The sequence below is a fragment of the Balaenoptera ricei genome, chromosome 8 (assembly GCF_028023285.1).
Source record: "Balaenoptera ricei isolate mBalRic1 chromosome 8, mBalRic1.hap2, whole genome shotgun sequence".
In the NCBI taxonomy this organism is placed as follows: Eukaryota; Metazoa; Chordata; class Mammalia; order Artiodactyla; family Balaenopteridae; genus Balaenoptera; species Balaenoptera ricei.
Window position 1 is genome coordinate 109,479,379 of NC_082646.1, and position 22,868 is coordinate 109,502,246.

Below are 22,868 nucleotides of genomic sequence, written 5' to 3' on the forward strand. Positions count from 1 at the left end.
AGGACTTCCGAGGTCTAACCAGCTGCTCTGGGGAAGTGTAAGGTGACGGCGAAGTGGGTCAGGGCAGGTTGTAGGGTTAGGTGGTAGTGTTGTTGTTGTCTTCTTTTTTCCCCCCAAATTTGGATTATGTTATATAGATTTTATTTGCTAAAATGTGATAATATTTTCTTACTGGGGTGGGAGTAGAGATCATAAATTTGAGGTTTTGCACTTTGCCTTCTAAAATATTCATCTTTAAAATCTCTCTGGCGCTTTAAGACAGCATAAAAACCCCGTTTGCTTTGGAATCCCTCGTGTTATATGGAACCATATTTTTTCAGTGTACTGTGCTCTTGGAGATAATCACGCATGTCTTGAAGGATCAATGTTTTGTTTTCGTTTTTGTTTTGAACTTTTATTTATTTATTTGGCCGTGCTGCGAGGCATGTGGGATCTAGTTCCCTAACCAGGGGTCGAACCCGTGACCCCTGCAGTGGAAGCTCATAGTCTTAACCACTGGACCGCCAGGGAAGTCCTTGAGAGAACAGTGTTTTTTAACAGAGATTGGCTCTTTTAAATTTTGCTTTCAGTTTCTTTACAAATTTCACATTATAACCAGACAACTCTTTTCTGTAAAGGGCCAGTTAGTAAATATGTTAGGCTTTGCTGGCTATATGGTCTCTGTAACTACTCGATTCTGCTGCTGCGGTGTAAAAGCAGCCACAGTCAACATGAAACGAATGAAGGTGGCTGTCTTCTAGTAAAGTTTTATTTACAAAAACAGGTGGTGGGCTGGATTTGACCTGTCTTGCTCTAACCTGTTTTTTGTTTCAGTTTTTAATGAGATCATGTGTTCAAGGAGTATATGTCAGCCTGTGTACAGATATTAAATGTTAAAACTACCAATTGTGCACCCACTGACCAGCTTAAGAAATAGAATGTTGCCACTACCTTTGGCTTCCTGTATGACCTCCCCGACCACTCCTACCTCTTCTGACCTCCCCAAAGCAAGGGCTGCCCTGCATGTATCATTTTCTTGATTTACTTTATGGTGTTACCATCTGTGAATGTATCCTTATATAATATAACTTAATTTTTGCATGTCTTTATATAAATGGAATCATTTTGTTCTGTAACTCACTCCCTCCCCTCTTACTGTTTTTGAGACTCATTTATTCAAATGTTTGAGTACTTATGTCTTAGGCGCTAAGACATACGTTCTGATGTTGGCTATATTAGCAGTGATCAAAGAAGACATTGTCCCTGTCCTCTGGAACTTATGTGTTGGTGGAGAAAGACAGTTAAAGACAAAGTCAAAGACACGGTAGTCATGTGGTGATACAGCTGGGAGCAAAGTCAAGCCAGGTGGGTGGGGGCTGTTTGCAGATTGAAATAAGGTGGTCAGGAGGGGCCTTCCTGAGACCTCTGAACACAGGAGGTGAGGCAGGGAGCCACGTGGCTACGGGTGGGGGTGGGGTAAGGGGAGTCTCACAGGCAGAGTCTGGTGCACGTGAGGTGCTAAGAAGGGTTGTACCTGCTGTGTTGGAGGGACAGTAGAGAGCCTGGCAGGAGGGAGAGTGGCAGGAGAGGAAGTCGGGGGGTGGGGGGCGGGAGCCAGTCACACAGGCCATTGTTGGGATTTTGTCTACTTCTCTGAATGAGATGGGAAGTCATTGTAGTGTTTTGAGCAGGGGTGTCATATGAGATCTGATTTATGTTTTTAAAAGGTTGTCCTGAAATCGTGTTAAGAATAGCTGCCCCTCTGCTGCCCAGGATCCAACAGAACAATGATGACAGCTTGGAGTGACAGGGCACAGGGGTGGAAGTGAGGAGTGGTTGGATTCTGGGTGCATCTTGAAGGTCGGGCCAACAGGCTTTGCTGACAGATTGAATATAGCTGAGAGAGCGGAGTGAAGGTGGTACCGACCAAGGGTTTTTGCTTGCAGTCAGGTTGGTGGGCGGCTCAGGTTTGGAAGTAAGATCAAGAGCTGGGGTCTGGGCCTGTTTCATTTGTGACGGTCTTCGAGAGCTGACTGGAGCCACGTAGGGTTACGGCATTCGGAGTTGAGGGGAGAGGTCTGGGCTGAGGATAGATATGTGAGAGTCGTCAGTGTTTTGATGACACTTAAAAGTCCTGATGTTGAGTGAGCGCACTGATGAATGAGGGCCGAGGCAGCAAGGAAAATGGGGACAGGCAGCCTCCGAGGTAGAGGAGAACCAGGTGGGCCTTGCATCTTTGAAGACGGGGGAGGCGTCGTCAAGGGGGCGGGAGTGAGAACCCACGCCCAGTGCTCCTGCTGTGCCCTCAGGTGAAATGAGGGCCCAGACTTGTCCTGTGGCTTTGGTGGCATGTGAGTCATTGATGATCTTGACAAGAGCAGTCCCCACACGGTGGTGCAGGAAGAGCCTGGAAGGGAGGGTTCACGAGGGATTGAGAGAAGAGGAGGGCAAGTGGAGAAAGCCCTTTTGTGGGCACTTGCCGCTGTGCTAAAGGGAGAGTTGGGGCCTTGAGAAAGTTTGGTTGAGATGGCCGAAATTACAGCATTTTTGTACTGTTGGTGGGAGGTGGTTCTGTACAGAGTGAACGCCTTGATGAAGCGGGAGAGGGGACATTTGCTGGGAATGGGCCCACGTGGAGCGCCCGTATGCTCTTCCTTGGTGAGATGAGGGAGAGCGTAGTAGGAGAGCCGGCATGGTGGGAGCAGGGCCGTTTTCTTTTTTCTCCGTGAAATAGGAGGAGTTATCAGTGAAAATGAGAGTGAGTAGGGGCCGGTGGGGTGTGAGGAGAGAGGAGAAGGTATGCAGTATTCTATGGGAAAGTAAGAATGTGAATGGACTAGCCATGTGGAGTGGCCTCCTGAGGGGAGCCATCCTTAGTTTAAAGTGAAAAAAGAAGTTGTGTTCTTTTTCCTGGTAGCAGAATAGGCAGTGTTGCAGTTGTGTTGGAGTTGTGGTTTACCCAAGCAAAAGTGGCAAAGCAAGAGAAGGTCAAGGGAGTGATTATGATGGTGAGGTATGGACTTGAAGCTGGGAAGGGAGGGAAGTGAGACCATGCAGATAACGAGTTTTGTCTACAATGATGTGTGTAGCTAAAGTTTATTCCTTTTCACTTCTGTGTTCTATTTCAGATTGAATATCTCATTTTATTCTCTGTCCTATCATTGTAGGATAGGATTGTTTCCACTAAAGAAACAACGAGGCTTTGAACAAGTGCAAAAGCATTTCTCCAAGGTATGAAGCCTTGGAGAGAACTAGAATTGCAGGGTAGTGGGACCTGTACAGCTTTAACTTTAGTTAAAAATAGATGAAGCAGTTTACCCTCCTACCAGCACTGTTGTTCTGCATCCTTGCCAACTCTTGGTATTGTCAGACTTTTTTGTATTTGCCAGATTGGTGGGTGTGAACTTACATCTCATTTTTTAATTAATAGCTTTATTGAGAGATGTAATTCACATATTACCATTTACCCATTTAAAGCGTACAATTTAATAGGTTTTAGTATATTCACAGAACTGTGTAATGATCACCACAATCTAATGTTAGAACATTTCATCATCCTGAAAAGAAACCTTGTACCCATTAGCAGTGACTCTCCATTCCCACCTAACCTCCAGGCAACCACTGATGGACTTTCTGTGGATTTGCCTGTTCTGGACATTTCATGTAAACGGAATCATACAATATGTGGTCTTTTGTGACTAGCTTCTTCCACTTAGCATGTTTTCAAGGTTTATCCATGTTGTAGCATATGTCAGTATCAGTGCTTCGTTGCATTTGATTGCTGAATAACGTTCCATTGTATGGACATACCACATGTTATTTAACCATTCATCAGTTGGTGCATGTTTGGGTTGATTCCACTTTCTGACTGCTATGAACAGTACTGCCGTGAGCATTTGTGTATAAGTCTTTGGAGGGGCATAGGTAGTTATTTCTCTTGGTGTATACTAAGGAGTGGAATTGTTGGGTAATGTAACTGTGTTTAACATTTTGAAGACCTACCAAACTGTTTTCCAAAGTGACTGTACCATATTGTATTCTCACCAACACTGTATCAGGGTTCTAATTTCTCCATGTCCTCACCAACATACATTATTTTCCCTTAAAAAAAAAAAATTATAGCCATGCTAGTGAAGTGTGGTATCTCATTGTGATTTTGCCTTTCCTGAATGACTAATGCTGTTGAGCATCTTTTCATGTCCTTATTGGCTGTTTGTATATCTTCTTTAGAGGAACGTCTCTTCAATTAATTCTTCGGCCATTTTTATTAATTCATTTATTTCTGCATGGTTTTAATGTTTTCCTTTCATATTACTACTGAAGTTGAGCATTTTTTTGGCTATTTGGATTTCTTTTGTGAAATACCTGTGTATGTCTTATTTTTTTTCCTCTTGTGTTGTTTGGTTTTTCTTATTTGCAGGAATTCTTATATATTCTGATTTTTATTAATTAGTTGTGTGACAAATATCCTTTCCCAATTTGTGACCTGTCTCTTTACTGTGTTTATGGGATTTTTAAAAAAATGTTTATTGAAAGCATGTAATAAAAGGGCAAAAATGGATCTTAGTATCTGCTAATCTTTTCTTCTAGCCCTCATACTACCCAAGTAGAAGAGGAAATAGATTATTTGGTTTATAGGTAGTTGTCTTTTAAAAAGTTTTATGTTTTTTTCTTTCTACAAGTCTTGCATTTTTTGTTGTTGTTGTTGTTGTTAGATTTGTTTTTTGGTTACTTTATAGTTTCTGTTGATGTTGTAAAATTTTAAGTTAAAAATTTCTATTTGCTGGTAAATGGAAATGAAGATGACTTTATATGTGACTCTTATATTCTTTAACTTCTCAATGTAATAATTTGCTTGTGGACTCTTGGGGGTTTTTATGTAGATAATCATCTAATCTTTGAATAATGATAGTTCATTTCTTTTCAGTCCTTTTACTTTTTATATCTTAATTCTAGTTCTAACTGCACTGCTTCATGGCAGCCAGTGGGGGATATAAATGGTAATGGCGGGCATCCTTGTCATAGTCCCGGTTTTAAGGGAAATGCTTTTATTTTTCACCATTAAGTGTGTGGATACTTTTTTTTTCCTTTAACAGGTTGAGGAAGATTTCTTCAATCTTAGTTTATGGAGAAATTTAAAAAAAAATCACAAGTGGGCATTGCACTTAATTGAATACATTTTCTACATCTATTGGGATGATAGTACAGTTTTTCTCCTTTAATCTAGTAATATGAAAAATTGCTCTAAAAGGTAATGTTGGAATTAATTTCACATTTCTGGGATAAATCCAGCTCAATCATGACATATTCTTTTTTTTTTAAAATTGTTTATTTGTTTTGTTTTTGGAATGTATTTTTTTTGACCATGCCACTCGGCTTGCGGGATCTTAGTTCCTTGACCAGGGATTGAACCTGGGCCCCAGCAGTGAAAGTGCCAAGTTCTAACTACTGGACCGCCAGGGAATTCCCTTAGATATATATATTTTTTTAGTTGCTAATATCTTAGGATTTATGTATCTATGTTCATTGGTAAGATCTTTAATTTTCCTTTTTTGTATCAGCTTTATGAGTTTTACTATCAAGGGTATTCTCAGTCTAATAAAATGAGCTGTAGTATTTCCTCCTTTTTATTCTCTTAGAGAGTTTGTATGTAAAATTGGAATTATCTGTTCTTTCATTTTGATAAAACTTGCCTGTAAAACCATCAGGGCCTGGTGTTTTCTGTCTGAGATTTAAAAATTACTGGCTTGGTTGCTTTAATATTTATAGGATCATTAGAGTCTTCTTTTTCTTGAGTCACATTTGGTAATTTTTCTAAAACATTTATTTTGTCCTTGTTTTCAAATATATTGGCAGAAAATAATATCTTATGATTCTGCCTGATTTGTAATTAATTACTAATATTTACTTTCTTAAGCAGGATTCTTAGCTCATTGATTTTCAGGTCTTTTGTATACATGTATACATATATATGTAAATAAGGTAGTAACTACCCTTTAAATACTACTTTAGCTCCAATTCAGAAGTTTTGCTATGCAAAATTTTTATCTTTTAGTTCTGAATGTATTCACATTTTCATTTTGATTTCTTCTCTGACTTCGAAATTTAGAAAGTTATTGAAAAATCTTGATATATTGATCTATATTTTATTTATTTATTTATGGCTGCATTGGGTCTTCATTGCTGTGCGCGGGCTTTCTCTAGTTGCGTCGAGTGGGGGCTACTCTTCGTTGTGGTGCGCGGGCTTCTTGTTGCGGTGGCTTCTCTTGTAGCAGAGTATGGGCTCTAGGCACACGGGCTTCAGTAGTTGTGGCGCACGGACTTAGTTGCTCCACAGCATGTGGGATCTTCCCGGACCAGGGCTCGAACCCATGTCCCCTGCATTGGCAGGTGTATTCTTAACCACTGTGTCACCAGGGAAGCCCTGTATCTTTTAATCTTTGTTATTGATTGCTAACATACATTGTGCTAATAAAATGTGGTCCAGTGTGATTTTGATTGTTTGAAATTTGTTGAGGCTGTTTTAATGGTGTCTAGTTTGTGGCAAATTTTTATTAGTTTTCCACGTGTGTTTAAAAAGAATGTGTTTCCAATTTTAAGGTCAGGTTTTCCCATGTCTATTGGATGAAACACATTAATTGATTTCACATTCAGACTAGTGTCCTTAACTAATATTGTCTGCTTGTTCCATCAGTTACAGAGAGGGGTGTTGTTAAAATCCCATTGTGATGGAACATTTGTCAAATTCCTATAGTTCTCTCAATTTTTGCTTTCTATCTATAAGTTTAGAATTGCTAAGTTTCCAGTGACTTGCACAGTTTGTCATTCTGTAACGAATCTTTGTTTCTAGGAACATTTTTTCCACTAAAATATATTTTGTCAGATATTGGCATAGCTGTACCAAGGGACTTTAGTTAATGTTTGCCTGGTATATATTTTTCTGCCCTTTAACTATCAAGTTTTGGTGCCCTTAATGTTTTAGGAGTGCCCTTTGAAAGCAGCACACAGCTAGATTGCATTTTTATAATTTGACTTTAAGCTGGTTAGTCTATTTACATTAGTTGTGATTGAAATATTTGGTTTATTTCTACTTTCGTATTTTGTGCTAATTGGGCTTATTTTTTGTTCTTTTCCTTTTCTTGTCTATATATTGTGGGATTTTTTCCCTTCATTCCTGTCTACCCTTTTTACCTACACCCAGTAAGAGATTAGACACTTCTTTTCTTGGTGATCTTAATCATTTCATATTTAACTTAAGGCCCAAAGTTAATTGATATCTTTACCCTTATAAGAACTATTGAATGCTTTTAGTCTCAATTTATATGCAGCTATTGCCTAACTAGATTAGAATTAGAAGTGAGCTGTCAGTTGTTCCTTATCCAGGAATTTGAGGTATTCTGAGCCTAAAGTGCTCTTCATGTTGGCCAGTCCAGCAGATATGTTTAGTCTTTTTTTATTTTTAGATTGCTGGTATTACCTTTTATTTTGGATTGCTCTTTTGGTGTCTTGCTACTTTTGAATAATCATGTACCAGATATTGTTTTGGATATGTGTCAATCAGTATTCAAAAAACTTTAAAAATTGCAAGTAATAGAGGCTGTTCATTTAAAAAATTTTTTATTTTTATCTTTTGACTGTGTTGGGTCTTCGTTACTGCGCACGGGCTTTGTCTAGTTGTCGCGAGCGGGGGCTACCTTCGTTGTGGTGTGCGGGCTTCTCATTGCGGTGGCTTCTCATTGTGGAGCACGGGCTCTAGGTGCGCAGGTTTCAGTAGTTGTGGCACGCAGGCTCAGCAGTTGTGGCTCGTGGGCTCTAGAGTGCAGGCTCAGTTGTTGTGGTGCACGGGCTTAGTTGCTCCGTGGCATGCGGGATCTTCCCCAACCAGGGCTCGAACCCGTGTCCCCTGCATTGGCAGGCAGATTCTTAACCACTGCGCCATCAGGGAAGTCCCGAGGATGTTCATTTTGTTAAGAGCTGGCAAATGCGATTGTTTTTCCCTCCTTTAAATGGAGTGTTCCTATGTTAATAAGGAATTTCTTAAAGATTTTCTGGTCCTTCACATTAATTAGCTCATTTTTATATCCAGAAATGGAAAAGATTTCAAGACTAGTTACCTTTTTTAAATGGGGTCATTTGATTGCTAGGAAACGTTTATGTGAACTTTAAATGTGACTCTGGCCAAGTATAGAACACCAAAAACAATCTGGAAAAGGGATGTGGATCAAAATAGATTATGAGCTGAATCTGTCTTTGCGAAAGGAAAAGAGTAGGGTTCAGCATTTATAATACGTGGCCTATCCTGAGGGAGAGGGGGGACGGTTTTATACTTCTTTATGTTAAGTCTTTTCTTACTCTGACTAATAAATTAAAAGAGGCATGGAGGAACATACTAGCATAGGCTGGGCTGGGTTGGAACTCGCTTTGTGACAGTGTGGTTAGCAGGACTTGTAAACTGAGGAGAGTTAGGGGGTTTGGCGCCAGTGCCGCTGATCCCAGGAGTAAAGAGTTAGTAAATACTTTCAGTCCTATCCCAGCAGTTTTCAGTGAGGCCAAGGAGCTTGACATGCATAGGTATGGTAACTATTGTTTTCATCAAGTTTCAAAAAATAAAGTTTGATAATCTTCTAGGGCAACGAGGAAAGAATGAGGAAGAGTTGTAGGGGGCACAGGGTAGAGAGAGAGAGAGCTGGTTTAGCAGAATTGTTGTGAGGCTTAAAGTTAAACATTATTGGGCATGTTTATGTTTATCCCCTGCAAAAAGTAGAGTCCATTCCTGCCATTTACCATATTGTCAGGCTTAAAGTTTTTCAATTTTTGGCATCAGTGACTGTTGAATTGCCTCTTGATTAGTGTAAACCTTCAGCAGCCTGCCTTTGCTTACGTACCTGTCTTACACTGGGTAGATGTAATTGTCTCTTCCTATTTTGTTTGCCCAGTGCCTGTTATTACGGTTGTCACTTGTGCTTGATTCATTACTTGCATAGTTTAACTCTTTTCACCTTAAGGTGAGTGTAGGATGTTCATCTTTTATATGAAGAAGGAACCTCTGGGAGGGAGGGAGGACGTCTAGCCAGAATGATTTCGGGAAAGCGTTGTTAAGTTGATGAGAACTGGATTGGAATCTTGGTTTGACCACTGACTGACTTTGGGCAAATTATTTCACTTTCTGAGCCCCAGCTTCTTCCTGTATAAAATGGAAGTAATATTAAAGTTCTCCTCCCTTTTCCATAGAAGATAACTTTGGGTAATTTGAATTTGTAGGGTTTTATTTTTTTCCCTTGCAAGTGTATTAATGTAGAAGTCATAAACTTTCACAGAACAAGTGATTAAGGCTATGCTGACTTTGTTAATGGTTAATATCTTATTTTATGAACTCTTTCACTGGCTTTGGTTTTGAAATCTTGACTGGTAGTAGGATATAGTGAAATTTTCATTTTTACTTTGTTGCCGTTTTTCTGTTTAGAATAGAAGCCTTAGTTTAAAAAAATTAATCAATATGTGATCATATTTGCTTTGAAAAAAAGTAAAAATAGGTAAGGCTAAAATCTCTTCTGCTCACCTTCCCCCAATTCTTTTCTGTCTTCTGCTCTTAATAGTTTTGTCTCTGTTTTTTTGATTTTTTTCAATGTGTTTGTATTACTTACATACGTGCTTATAGAAACTATACAGTGTTAGGCATACACTTTTTTTTCTTATCATTCATCACTTTTCATTGAGTCCCATGCAGTACACAGAGATCTGTCTTCTTTTTAATTACTGGTATACTTTATAGCTATTTCCCATTTCAGTGGGCTTTAGATTTTTATTTTTAATCACAAACAAATTTGGGTTGCTTTTATTTATCTTTTTATATAAATTTATTTATTTTATTTATTTTTGGCTCCGTTGGGTCTTCATTGCTGTGCGCGGGCTTTCTCTAGTCGCGGAGAGTGGGGGCTACTCTTGGTTGCTGTGCGCGGACTTCTCATTGCAGTGGCTTCTCTTTTGCCAAGCACAGGCTCTAGGCGCACGGGCTTCAGTAGTTGTGGCGCACTGGCTTCGTTGCTCCGCGGCATGTGGGATCTTCCTGGACCAGGGCTCGAACTCATGTCCCCTGCATTGGCAGGTGGATTCTTAACCACTGCGCCACCAGGGAAGCCCTAGCTTGCTTTTAGTTTGTTACAATAAAGCACTTTGTTCTTAGAAGCTTTTAGAAGTTTAGTGTTTGGTACAGAAATAGGTAAAATACTAAATTATAAGCTGGATTCTTTGCTTTTTATCTTTACGTACAAAGTACAACTGTTAAGCAGTGGAAGGAAGCCTTTTTTTAGAAAGCTTTTCTATTATCTCCTTTTCAAGTGATGTATGACATATATGACGTTTAAAAGCTCTACTATAAATGAACAGTGATTTAGCAAATCTTTTCTTGTAAAAACATGCATAACACAAATTTACATTTAACCATTTTTTAAATTAATAAACTTTATTTCATAGAGCAGTTTTAGGTTCACAGCAGAATTGAGGCAGAAGTACAGAGCCAGAAGCCTATATACTCCTTGTCTCCCCACGCGCCCCACCCCCTCCAACCTCCATGAACCTACGTTGACGCATCATTATCACCCAAAGTCTGCACGTTACATTAGGTTCACTCTTAATGTTGTATATTCTGTGGGTTTGGACAAATGTATGATGACATGTATCCACCATTGTAGTAGTCTGTAGAACAGTTTCACTACCCTAAAAATCCTCTGTGCTTTGCCTGTTCATCTGTGCCTCAGACTTAACCCCTAACAACCACTAATCTTTTTTTCTTTCTTAATATTATATAATGAAAACAGGTGTATTTATAACTTCAGCATACTTCATAAAATCATTATTCACTGAAAATAGACAAATGTTTACAAAGAACATTTAACTTAAATTTCATAGTTGCTTATAAAATGGCACTTGAAAGAGTGACCTGTATAAGGAAATAAGAGTCTTGTCAAGAGACAGTAAACTATAAATATAAAATATACCACAGTGTTAAAAACCTCACAGTGTTCTATAAGAAAATCAATAAATATAACTTAATCTTTCTGGGGGGAAAGGTATTTAGCATTACAAATTTAAAATACAGATTTTATATATGAATTCAATACGGAATACATTTAAACCTTACAATGCTACATAATCATTGTCTATTTTGTGGAAAACAATAAAAATATGCACTATTATGTATAAAATAGATAATTAATGAAAACAGACTGTATAGCACAGGGAACTCCACTCAATGCTCTGTGGTGACCCAAATGGGAAGGAAATCCAAAAAAAGAGGGGATACATGTGTCCGTATAGCTGATTCACCCTGCTGCACAGCAGAAACCAACACAACATTGTAAAGCAACTACACTCCAATTAAAAAAAAAAAAAAGTAAATTGAAAGAAAAAAGAAAGAAAAAGAATAAAATTCTTAACCACACACACAAAAAAATTATATACTTTTGGAATATGTGTACATCAAACCAAAAGGTTAATTTTTACTTTTTCCTTTATTGGCAACTTTGGGTGCATTTTTAGGTTTTGGTTCCCAGAGGGCATTTATTACAACGCCCTCTTGAAGCCACGCCTCTGTCCAGGTCGCCAGCCTTTTTCTTGTCTGTTATTTCCTTGACTCTGTTCATGTATACTCTGATTCTTTCCAGTTCCTGCTTTACTGGATGTTCCTTAGGATTGACTCCCTGAGTTGCCAGATAAACCCAAAACATTGAATTTAATGTGTAAGCAGAAACTAAATCCACTTTTGCTTGTTCAAGTGGGTCCAACTTCTGCAACAACTCATTTCTAGAAACAGGCGTCATGGTCTTCAGCATCTCATCCACAGCACCAATGGAATTCTCACACGTTGATAAATATTCATGAATTTCTCCTGGATAGTTTTCATTAATGTCTTCACCTGCCATTATTGTCAACTCTCAGGCCTTCCACTCCTGCCTCCCAGAAAGCAGTTGGCAGCGGTGACGTCAGTGGCGCACTGGCTCTGCCCACAGCGAGCAGCGCTCTCCAATGACTTCACTAATCTTTTTAATGTCTCTATAGTTTTCCTTTTTCTAAAACGAAATATAGTAGGAAACATGCAGCATTGTAGACTTTTTAGACTGGCTTATTTCATTTAGTAATATACATTTAAGGTTCCTCCATGTCTTTTCACGGCTTGAGAGCTCATTTCTCTTTAGTGCTGAGTAATGTTCCATTGTTTGGTTGTACCAGTCTATGCACTCACCTACTGAAGGACATCTTGGTTGCCTTCGAGTTTTGGCAGTTATGAAAAAGCTGCTGTAAACATCTGTGTGCAGGTTTTTGTGTGAACATAAGTTTTCAGTTCGTTTGAGTAAATATCAAGGAGCATGATTGGTCTCATAGAATGAGTTAGGAAGTATTCCTTCTGTTTCTGTCTTTTGGAAGAGATGATAGAGAATTGGTATAATTTTTTCTTTAAATGTTCGGTCGAATTCATCAGTAAACCCATTTGGACGTGATACTTTCTGTTTTAGGTTATTAATAATTGATTCAATTTCTTTAATAGATGTGTAGACCTATTCAAACTGTCTATTCTTATGTGAGTTGTGACAGATTGTATCTGTCAAAGAGTAGATTGTATCTGTCAAGGAGTTGGTCCGTTTCATCTAGGTTATCAAATCTGCGGCTATAGAGTTGTTCATAATATTCTTTTATTATCCTTTTATTGTATATGGGATCTGTAGTGACTCCCCTCTTTCATTTCTGATATTAGCAGTTTAGGTCTTCTTTCTTCCTTAGTCTGGAAAAAGTCTTACGAGTTTTATTGATTTTTTTTTGTTTGTTTTTGAAGAATCAGCTTTTGGTTTTGTTGACTTGCTCTACTGATTTCTTGTTTTAAAATTCTTTTATGCCCTAATTTTTATTATTTCAATTTTCTGCGTAGTTTGGAATTAATTTGCTCTTCTTTATCTAGTTTTCTAAGGTGAAAGCTTAGATTATTGATTTTAGATGTCTTCTAATATATGCTTTCAATTCTATAAATTTTAATCTAAGCACTGTTTTTGCTGCATCCCCCAAAGTTTTTAGTAAGTTGTATTTTCATTTTGTTCAGACATTTTTAAAGTTTCTCTTGAGATTTTTTTGTCTTTGATCCATGTGTTATTTAGAAGTGTAATGTGTAATCTTCAAGTACTTTGGGTTTTTCCAGCTATCTTTCTGTTACTGATTTCTAGTTTAATTGCATTGTGGTCTAAGGGCAGACACTGTATGATTTCTGTTCTTAATTTGTTAAGGTGTATTTCATAGAACGTGGTCCATCTTGGTGTGTATTCCATGTGTGTTTGAGAAGAATGTGTGATTTGCTACTGCTGGATGAATTAGTCCATACATGTCAATTATATACAGTTGATTGATGGTGCTGTTGAGTTCAGTTGTGTCTTTATTGATTTTCTGCTTGCTGGATTTGTCCATTTCTGATAGAGGAGTATTAAAGTCCCCAATTATAATAGTAAATTCATCTATTTTTCCTTGCAGTTTTATCCGTTTTTGACTCGTATTTTGATGCTGTTGTTAGCTGCATAACATTAAGGATTGTTAGGTCTTCTTGGAGTATTGACCCCCTTTTCATTTTGTAATAACTCTTCTTATCACTGACAACTTTCTTTGCTCTGAAGTCTTCTCTGTCTGAAATTAATATAGCCACTCCCAGTTTGTTTTAATTAGTGTTAGTATGGTCTGGCTCTTTCCCTTTACTCTTAACCTATATGTGTCTTTGAATTTAAAGTGGGTTTCTTGTAGACAACATATGAGATGCCCGGGTGTAGGTTTTTGTTTTTGTTTTTTTGCATTTATCCTGCTTGGTGTTCCCTGAGATAACTGGATCTGTGGTTTGGTGTCCGACATTAATTTGGGGGAAATTCCCAGTCATTATTGCTTCAAATATTGTTTCTATTCCTTTTCTCTTTTCCTTCCGGTATTCCCATTGCATGTATGTTATACCTTTTGTAGTTGTTCCACAGCTCTTGGATATTTTGCACACCGCCCCCCCACCGCACCCCCCCACCCCCAGTTTTTTTCCTCTTTGCTTTTCCATTTTGGAAGTTTCTAGTGTCATATCTTCAGGCTCAGTGTTTCTTTCCTCAGCTATGTCCAGTCTACTAATGAGCCTATCAGAGGCATTATTCATTTCTGTTACAGTATTTTTGGTCTGTAGCATTTCTTTTTGATTCTTTCTTAGAATTTTTATCTATTTGCATTATTTTATCCATTATTGCATGTTGTCTGCCTTTTCCATTAGAGCTCTTAGCTTACCTGGTCTGATAATTCCAGCATCTCTGGCATACATGACTGGTTCTGATGGTTGTTCAATCTCTTCAAACTTTTTTGTCTTTTTAGTATACTTTGTAATCTTTTTTGAAAGGCAGACATGATGCACTGGTAAAAGGAACTGTGAAGAATAGACGTTTGGAAATGTAGTGGTAAAATGTCTGGGGAGGGGAAATGTTCTGTAGTGCTATGATTCAGTCTCAGTCTTTTGGTGAGCCTGTACCCCTGAACTGTGAACTTCACCAGTGCTTCTCTGCTTTTTTCCTTTTCTTAGGTGGTACAGGATGGCTAGAGTGGCCTGGAGTTGTGTACTTCCCTTTCCTCATGCGGAAGGTTAGAGGGGGCTGGAGTTGGATATTTCCCTTCCTCCAGGTAGGTTAGGTTCTGGTAAAACCTCAGTGGGTTAGGTTCTGGTAAAATAGTTTTTTTTTTTTGAAGGTGAGCTTTGTTAAGAACGGAATGTCCTGATATATTTCAAAAAAAAAAAAAAAAATAGAAAAGAAAATGTTCTTTTCCCCCTCCCAGAAACATGAGGGGAGGGGAAAAGTCTATTCACTCACCTACTGAAGGACATGTTGGTTGCTTCCAAGTATTGGCAAGTATGGTTAAAGCTGCCATAAACATCTGTGTGCAGGTTTTTGTGTGATCATAAGTTTTCAACTTCCTTGGGTAGATACCAAGGAGCACGATTGCTGGATTGTATGGTAAGAATATGTTTAGTTTTGTAAGAAACTGCTGAACTGTCTTCCAAATGCCTGTACCATTTTGCACTTTCATCAGCAGTGATTGAGAGTTCCTGTCGCTCTACATCCTCACCAGCATTTGGTGTCAGTGTTTTGGACTTTGGCCATTCTAATTGGTGTGTAGTTGTGTCACATTGTTTTAATTTGCATGTTTTTGGTGATATAATGATGTGGATCACATCTTTGTTAATGACTGTATTTCAATGGATAGATAAAAGAACCTTGGTGCAGATAAAATCACTGTTATTCAGGTTCCATGTGTTTGTGGATGACCTGGATTGTTTATCCTGTGGTGGTCCCCACAGTGTCCTGTGACCTCTATATTTAGACATTTCTCTTTTTTTTTTCTGTTATAAACTCTTTGGACATTGTTATATAGAAGACTTTTTTACTCAGGATAAATATCTTAGTGTGAACTCATTAAAGCAGAGTAATTGGGTCAAGGAATGTATAGATTTTTAACCCCCTTTGATATCTATGGCCAGAAAAATTACCCCAGTTTATGCTTTTATCAGCCGTTCTAGCCAGTTTTATATTAACGTATATTTAAAATCTTTTTTATTAGGGGGAAATTTTAACGCACACAAATAGAGAATAGTGTAATGAGCCCTCAGGTACTCAGCTCCAACAACCATAAACCCAAGGCCAGTCCTGCCCTACTTACTCCTTCAATCCCCACTTCTCTCCTGGATTGTTACTATTTTAAAACTCTATTGAATTGTAAGAGAAATATAGAAGAGTACACATCATAAATGAAATTTTCAAAGTCTGAAACCCACTTGGGTAATTGGGTCCCGGGTATCTCCTTTGTCCCCTTTCAGTCATACCCTCCTCTCTCCCGAGGGCAGCCAGTATCCTGATACTTAACTGCATTAAGTTTTGTTCCTTAAATAAATAGAATCTTACGGTATGTTCACTTGTGTCTGAGTTTTTCTCTTGACATTGTGTGTGAGATTGTTGGGGATATACCTAGAAGTGAAATTGCTAGCTTGTAGAGGTGTGCATATATTCCATTTTGGAAAACTGTGGCTGCATCTACTAAAGTGGCTGTGCCAGATTACACTTCCCCCAGCAGTGCGTGATGTTCCGCTTACTCCATACTGTCTTTAATAGCTCATATCTTTCTTTCATGCTCTTCATTTTAGCTACACCCCTAGCTGTGTAGTGATACCTTACAGTAGTTTTAATTTGCACTAGTGAAGTCAAGCACCTTTTCATGCTTTTTTTGGTTGTTTAGTTATCCTTTTTCATTTTTATCTTTTTAAAATTTTATTGAAGTATAGTTGATTTACAATGTTGTGTTAATTTCTGCTGCACAACAAAGTGACTGAGTTATACATACATATATACACATACACACACACATTCTTTTTCTTTTCATTCATTCATTCATCATTCATTTATTTATTTTTGGCCACGCCACGTGGCATGTGGGATCTTAGTTCCCCTACCGGGGATTTTTTTTTAAAATTAATAAATTAATTAATTAATTTATTTTTGGCTGTGTTGGGTCTTCGTTTCTATACGAGGGCTTTCTCCAGATGTGGCGAGCGGGGGCCACTCTTCATCGCAGTGCGCGGGCCTCTCACTGTCGCGGCCTCTCTTGTTGCGGAGCACAGGCTCCAGACACGCAGGCTCAGTAGTTGTGGCTCAGGGGCCTAGTTGCTCCGCGGCATGTGGGATCTTCCCAGACCAGGGCTCGAACCCGTGTCCCCTGCATTGGCAGGCAGATTCTCAACCACTGCGCCACCAGGGAAGCGCCCCCCCCCCCCCCCCCCCCCCGCTACCGGGGATTGAACCTGTGCCCCCTGCAGTGAGAGCACGGAGTCTTAACCACTGGACCGCCAGAGAAATCCCAATATATACATTCTTTTTAATATTCTTTTCCATTATGGTTTATCACAGGTTATTGAATATAGTTTCCTGTGCTATACGGTAAGACCTTGTTGTTTATCCATCTTATATACAATATTTTGCATCTGCTAATCCCAAACTCTCAATCCTTCCCTTCCCCAACCCCCTAGTTATTCTTTTTTAATGAAGAGTAATATTTGTCTCCTTTTCTTTTGTCTATTGCATTATCTGTTTTATCATATTAACTCTCTGTTGCTTCATAGCAATTATCCCCAAACTTAGTGGTTTATAACAACAGTAAACATTTATTATCTCATAGTTTTTGTGGGTTAGGAACTTGGGAGCGACTTGGCTGGGCCATTTGGCTTGGATGTCATCAACCTCTGAAGGCTTGACTGGAGTTGGAGGATCCTTCCCAAGGTGGCTCATTCGCATGCCTGGCAGGTTAGTCCCGGCTGTCAGTGGGAGGCCACAGTTCCTTTTCATGTAGGCGTTTGACAGAATTGCCTAAGTGTCCTGTCCTCGGGACATGGTGACTGACTTCCCCCTGAGAGAGTGATTTGAGAGAAATAGCACCAAGTGGAAGCTATCATTTTTATGACACAACCTCAAAAGTCTCATGGCATTTAATTTTGCCATATCCTGTTTGTTAGAAGAGACTCACTACATCGTCCCACCTTGGGGAGTTAAGTTCCCTTTTTGAAAGGAGTGTCAAAGAATTTGTGGACATATTTTCAAACACAACATTTGGTAGGGTTTCTTTTATTCTGGATATGAATCTTTCAGGAGATACAAACATGGTGAATATCTTTGCCTACTCTGTGGATTGTCATTGTGTCTTTGGAGGAAGAGGAGTTAATGTAATTCAGTTGATTAATTTTTCCTTTATGGCTAGCCCCTTACATATTACTTTGAAGAAAATCCCAAAATGATTATCTTGTTTCTTCTGTAAATATGTCAGTATAGATCTTTCAAAAATAAACACTTTTTTTTGTTTTAACCGTAACATAAGCACAAAACTATAACATCTAAATAAAACTCGCACAAAGCAGTTGCTTGATACTATCCAGTACCTAGTCGGAGTTGAAATTTCCAGTTGTCTCAAATGTCATAATTTTTATATATACAGTTTTCTAATTTTGGCAAATCAGGATCCAAATAAGGTCTACCAGTTAAAACAATTCCCCCTACCTCACTTTCCATCTGTTTGTGGAAGACCTCGATTTTTTTTGTCTTGTAGTATCCCCACAGTGTCCTCTGCCTGGTAAGCAGGTAGTTGTAAGTTTCTCTGTTTGGGCGTAAACTTTCCTGCAGTCTCGCTTGTGTGTCTTCTTTGGTTGTGATCTGTCTCTGGAGGTTGAATGTGGACCCAAACTGAAATTTTTAAAGGGCTTCCAACCTAAATCACATTGAAATTCTTTCAGATTATAGTTCTAGACTTAAAATGTAATAATGTTTGTTTTGAAATGTACTCTGTGTGTTTGTGAGGCCATCTGAGAGTGCATTTTTTGTTTCTTGAGAAGACCCCACACTGACTGTAAGCCTTGCCCTGTTGAAGATACCACACCCTCTCTGGTAGTTTAAATGTTGCAGGGCATAACATAAGGTGGTGTGATACTTTTTGCAAAGCCCCACCTCCCAGGTTTTTTGTTTTGTTTTGGTTTGTTTTTTCACTTGACATATAGTTGGTATAACAATATTATGTTAATTTCAGGTGTACAGCATAGTGATTGGACATTTAAATACATTACAAGATGATCACTACCTAAATCTTATTAATTAGACTTTCCATGTTAACCGTCTACTTTTTTTTTTTTCCTCCTTGTACTGTCCACTAGCTTTCCTTCTCTCATGGCTGATTTTTTGAGTTATGATGACTAGGTTTTAAGGGTTGATGACTCAAAATCTTTTTAGGCCACCTTAAATTTCCAGTCTTCCCCAGTTTCTGACTTTCCCTTCTAACAGAAAATTTAGCACCGAAAAATTACAAAAATTAATGACATAATTAGGATGAATGTTAGAGAAGCAGATAAAGCATTTCTTAAAATTCACGTATGTGTAAAGTTTCAACTTAGTTTTCTTAACAATTCTGAAACCGATTACTGGGATTAGAAGGAGCTGGGCAGGTAGACGGAGGTCATCACTTGATCTGTGTTGTTTCAGTAGTTCAGAAGAATGTATTTGTGTATTATTTGTATAAATTCAAATGGTGATTTACTGTAAGAATGCAAAATATGAAAAACAAAGAAGGCCTTTCTCTGACTCCATGTTGTGGGTTTCCTTAATGAAAGGGTGACTGGGCGCAGTGAGCCTGCCGCAGCGCCAGCCAGAAGTCAGGACACCTGGCTCTGGTGTGCTCTGCAGAGCAGGTCTCAGTATACATTTGTTGAATTAAAAAAAAAAGTTGTTTTAATACACATTGTACTTCATTTATTTTTTAAAATTTATTTTATTTATTATCATTTATTTTTGGCTGTGTTGGGCCTTCGTTGCTGTGCGCCGGGGCTACTCTTTGTTGCGGTGCGCAGGCTTCTCATTGCGGCGGCTTCTCTTGTTGTGGCTCACGGGCTCTAGAGCGCAGGCTCAGTAGTTGTGGCTCACGGGCTTAGTTGCTCCACGGCATGTGGGATCATTCCAGACCAGGGCTCAAACCCATGTCCCCTGTATTGGCAGGCGGATTCCTAACCATTGCGCCACCAGGGAAGCCCAAATTGTACTTTAAAAGTGTGGTTCGACTTCAAGTAAGAGCTAAATTTTCAGTGTTTTGCTTTTAAATGAGTGTACGTAAAGGATACCGATTGTTGACCATAATTCTTTCAGCAAATATCTGGGTGCCTGTCCAGTGCCAGGCCTGGTGCTTTCAATGCTTTGGTCACACGTGGTTTAAAAAGATGGCATGCTGGTGCCCTCAGTGAATCAGGACAGTGTCTCAATAGAGATACAGTGCAAGCTACATATGTAATCATAAATTTTCTAGTGGCCTCATGAAAAGGAAACAGGTAAAATTAATTTTAATGTATTTTATTTAACCCAGTAATACAAAACATTGTCAGTTCAGCATGTCATATAAAATTATTAATGAGATATTTTCACTTCTTTCTTTTGTACTAAGTCTTTGAAGTCAAGTGTATGTTTTACACATACATACTTCTCAGTTCGAACTAGCTGTGTTCCACGTGCTTAGAAGCCTTATGTGGCTGCCACAGTGGACCGCATAGATCAGATTATCCTCATTGTTATCATCACTCGCATGGAGTGGCAGAGGACACTGACTGGGAACGCAGGAAACGGTGGCTTAAAGGGGCCAGAGGAGACGCAGGAGGTGAATTAGGAAGCTGTTCTTATCCTCCGGGTGGTGGCAGAGGAAGGTGAAGAAGGGGAGATACCCAGAAGATGGAGTTGACAAAATTTTGATGAATTGGATATTGGGAGGGAAAAGAGGAGCCAGGCTCTGTCTTTTACAACTGGGGTGTGCCTTTTCTGGGACAGGGAGAACTTAGTGAGGAAAGAGTTTGGTTGGTGGTCAGTGTATGATAGAGAGCAAAAACCCGTTTAGGAGATACTAAATTTAATGTGCTCGCAAGACATCCAAGGGGAAATGTCTGCTAATAGTTGGGTACCTGTGTTTGAAGTGCAGAGGTGGCCTTAATTGGTTTTATAAATTTGAATCTCAACTGTGTTTACAGAGGTATATTTTAAAACCCGTGGAAACGGCTTCATTTATTCAACAAAACCTTTTTTTTTTTAAGGTCTCCCCAGGCCTTGTTTCAGTTGCTTCGGCAACAGGGTGAGTAGAAGACATGGAAGTGGACACCCCAGCCAATGTAGTCCGCTGGGGAGAGTGTACCTAGGTAGTGTCCACAGTCTGAACCCTGTGGGAACCTCTGCCTCGGAGGAGACCGAGAGGTAGCCGGTGAGAAAACAAGGCGGGTGTGATCTCAAAGAAGCCAAGTGAGGAGAAGGTGCCAGTAAGGAGGGTCTCCTGGTGAACAGTACTGAATGCTCCCGAGAGCAAGGTTGAGAGGAGGACAGAAGAGTTTCACTTAGATTTAGCCCCATCTGGAGGTCACTGGTGACTTGAAAAGGCAGTTTCAGTTGAGTGGTACAGATAGACACCAGATTGGAATGAGCTGAAGAGGGAATGCTTTGAGACAAAGGGCTCCTTTTCTTACTTTTAAATAACCACTACAAACCATTGAGAAGACAGGCCCAGTAGAAAAATGAACAAAGGATATAAACAGACAGTTGGCAGAAAAGTGAAGTATAAATGGCTCTTAGACATGAACAGTGCTCTTAAGAGAAAAAGACATTGTTGGGCAAGGGTGTGAGGAACCAGGCATACATACCTCCATTGGTGGTGGGAATGTGGATAGCCATGACCTCCAATGGCTATTGTGCAGCTAATTAAAAATGAACATTATTTAATCCAGCAGTTCCACTTCTGGGAACCTTGGCGTTTTTTGGTGATAGTGAAAATTGAAAACTAAATGGTCCATCAGTGGTGGCCTGGTTAAATCAACTGTAGTGTAAAGGAAAGTCGGTATCAGCCAAAACTTGTTTTATTTTTTGGCTGCGTTGGGTCTTCACTGCTGTGCGCGGGCTTTCTCTAGTTGTGGCGAGTGGGGGCTACTCTTCGTTGTGGTGCGTGAGCTTCTCATTGCGGTGGCTTCTCTTGTTGCGGAGCACGGGCTCTAGGTGCGCGGGCTTCAGTAGCTGTGGCACGCGGGCTCAGTAGTTGTGGCTCGCGGGCTCTAGGGCGCAGGCTCAGTAGTTGTGGTGCATGGGCTTAGTTGCTCTGCGGCATGTGGCATCTTCCCGGACCAGGGCTTGAACCTGCGACCCCTGCAGTGGCAGGAGGATTCTTAACCACTGTGCCACCAGGGAAGTCCTGCTAAAACATTTTATTCTTCAAAAAGTAGAATTTGGTTTTGTTTTTTCTACCATGCTATAAACCAGGGACTTTGAGAGTGATTCTTTCTCCCCATTTTAAAAGATTGAAAAAAATATCAGTGGGTCTGGTATAGGCACAGAAGGTATGTGAAAATATGCCTTTGAAGAGCGATGTTAAGCCTGTCATTCTCTCTTGACTTTCTGCCTTTTAACACACTTCACATGAATTATTAGTCTGTATTCCCGTCTCCACGTACCTGTTAGGTAGGGTTCTTTTTAAAGGATCTTGTCCTGTTTTATATATGTTCTGAGTTGTATGCCACAGGAAAGATGGGTATAACATATCTTACCAGCTTCATGGATGAATTCACACTCCAGTTTGCCTTATTGCATGTAAAAATAACCATAGTTCCTGTCGTGAGAGCATTGTTTTACTTGGTTTGGATCATTGATAAAGTAAGCAAGCATCTGATGTTGTCTGAGAAAGCTGGATGTAGCAATGGTGATGATACTACAGCTGCCTGATGGAGGAGGAAGACTTCCTTTGTCCACCTTCTGTGAGGGAAGGGACAGTACAAACCTCTGTGCGCTATATGTTCTCCTGCCACCTACGTTAACCTGGTTTTACTGATCTTCCTGCTTTGGAGAAAGCAGCGTGTTCACATATGGACTTAAAGCAAAAACAAAAAACTGGGTACACCCTAGTAGACCAAATCAGTCTCCCAGCAGAGTACATTGATATTGTAGTGGGTTGGCCAGAAAGTTCGGTTAGTGAATATGTTGTTCAATAAAGTTCTTCATGAAAATGAAAAATGTGTCTTTTATATTTACTTAAAACCGAACGAACTTTTGGGCCAACCCAATATAACTTTAAATTCTCTGTCATTGGGACTCTCTACTTTAAGATCTTGTTTAAATTTAATTAATTTCGTTTAAGAGTTTGAGTCTGTGGTTATTCATTGATTCCTCTTTCTTCATTTCTTAGAGTATCCTGGTTTCACTTATATTTTATATTTCTTCTTAGAGCCACAGGGAAGAAGTAGTTGAGGGTTTGAAGCATCTTAAATGATAGTTTAGTCTACTCATCTCATTTTACAG

At 39.3% G+C, this 22,868-nt stretch overlaps 2 protein-coding genes across 24 annotated transcripts in view; one reads left to right on the plus strand and one right to left on the minus strand.

Annotated features, from left to right (window-relative positions):
- Positions 1-22,868, plus strand: part of PPP6R3 (protein phosphatase 6 regulatory subunit 3) — a 129,593-nt gene that overhangs the window by 7,350 nt on the left and 99,375 nt on the right. For 14 of the 23 annotated variants that reach the window (XM_059932212.1, XM_059932214.1, XM_059932216.1 and 11 more), the window contains one exon: positions 14,558-14,655. The exons of 5 other annotated variants lie outside the window; for them this stretch is intronic. In XM_059932212.1, the coding sequence (XP_059788195.1) occupies positions 14,608-14,655 (48 nt within the window). In that variant the 5' untranslated portion in view covers positions 14,558-14,607. Of the gene's footprint in view, positions 1-14,557; positions 14,656-16,931; positions 16,962-17,199; positions 17,325-22,868 lie in introns of those variants that run through there. 4 more of the 23 variants (XM_059932221.1, XM_059932224.1, XM_059932222.1 and 1 more) reach the window with 3 other exon arrangements.
- LOC132370090 (nuclear nucleic acid-binding protein C1D-like) lies at positions 11,514-11,900 on the minus strand. The gene has a single exon (XM_059929845.1). The coding sequence runs from the start codon at positions 11,898-11,900 to the stop codon at positions 11,514-11,516; it is 387 nt and encodes a 128-aa protein (XP_059785828.1).

What these genes read in the sequence shown, in the direction of transcription:
- LOC132370090 (XM_059929845.1), bottom strand. Translation starts at nt 11,900, where the DNA reads ATGGCAGGTGAAGACATTAATGAAAACTATCCAGGAGAAATTCATGAA.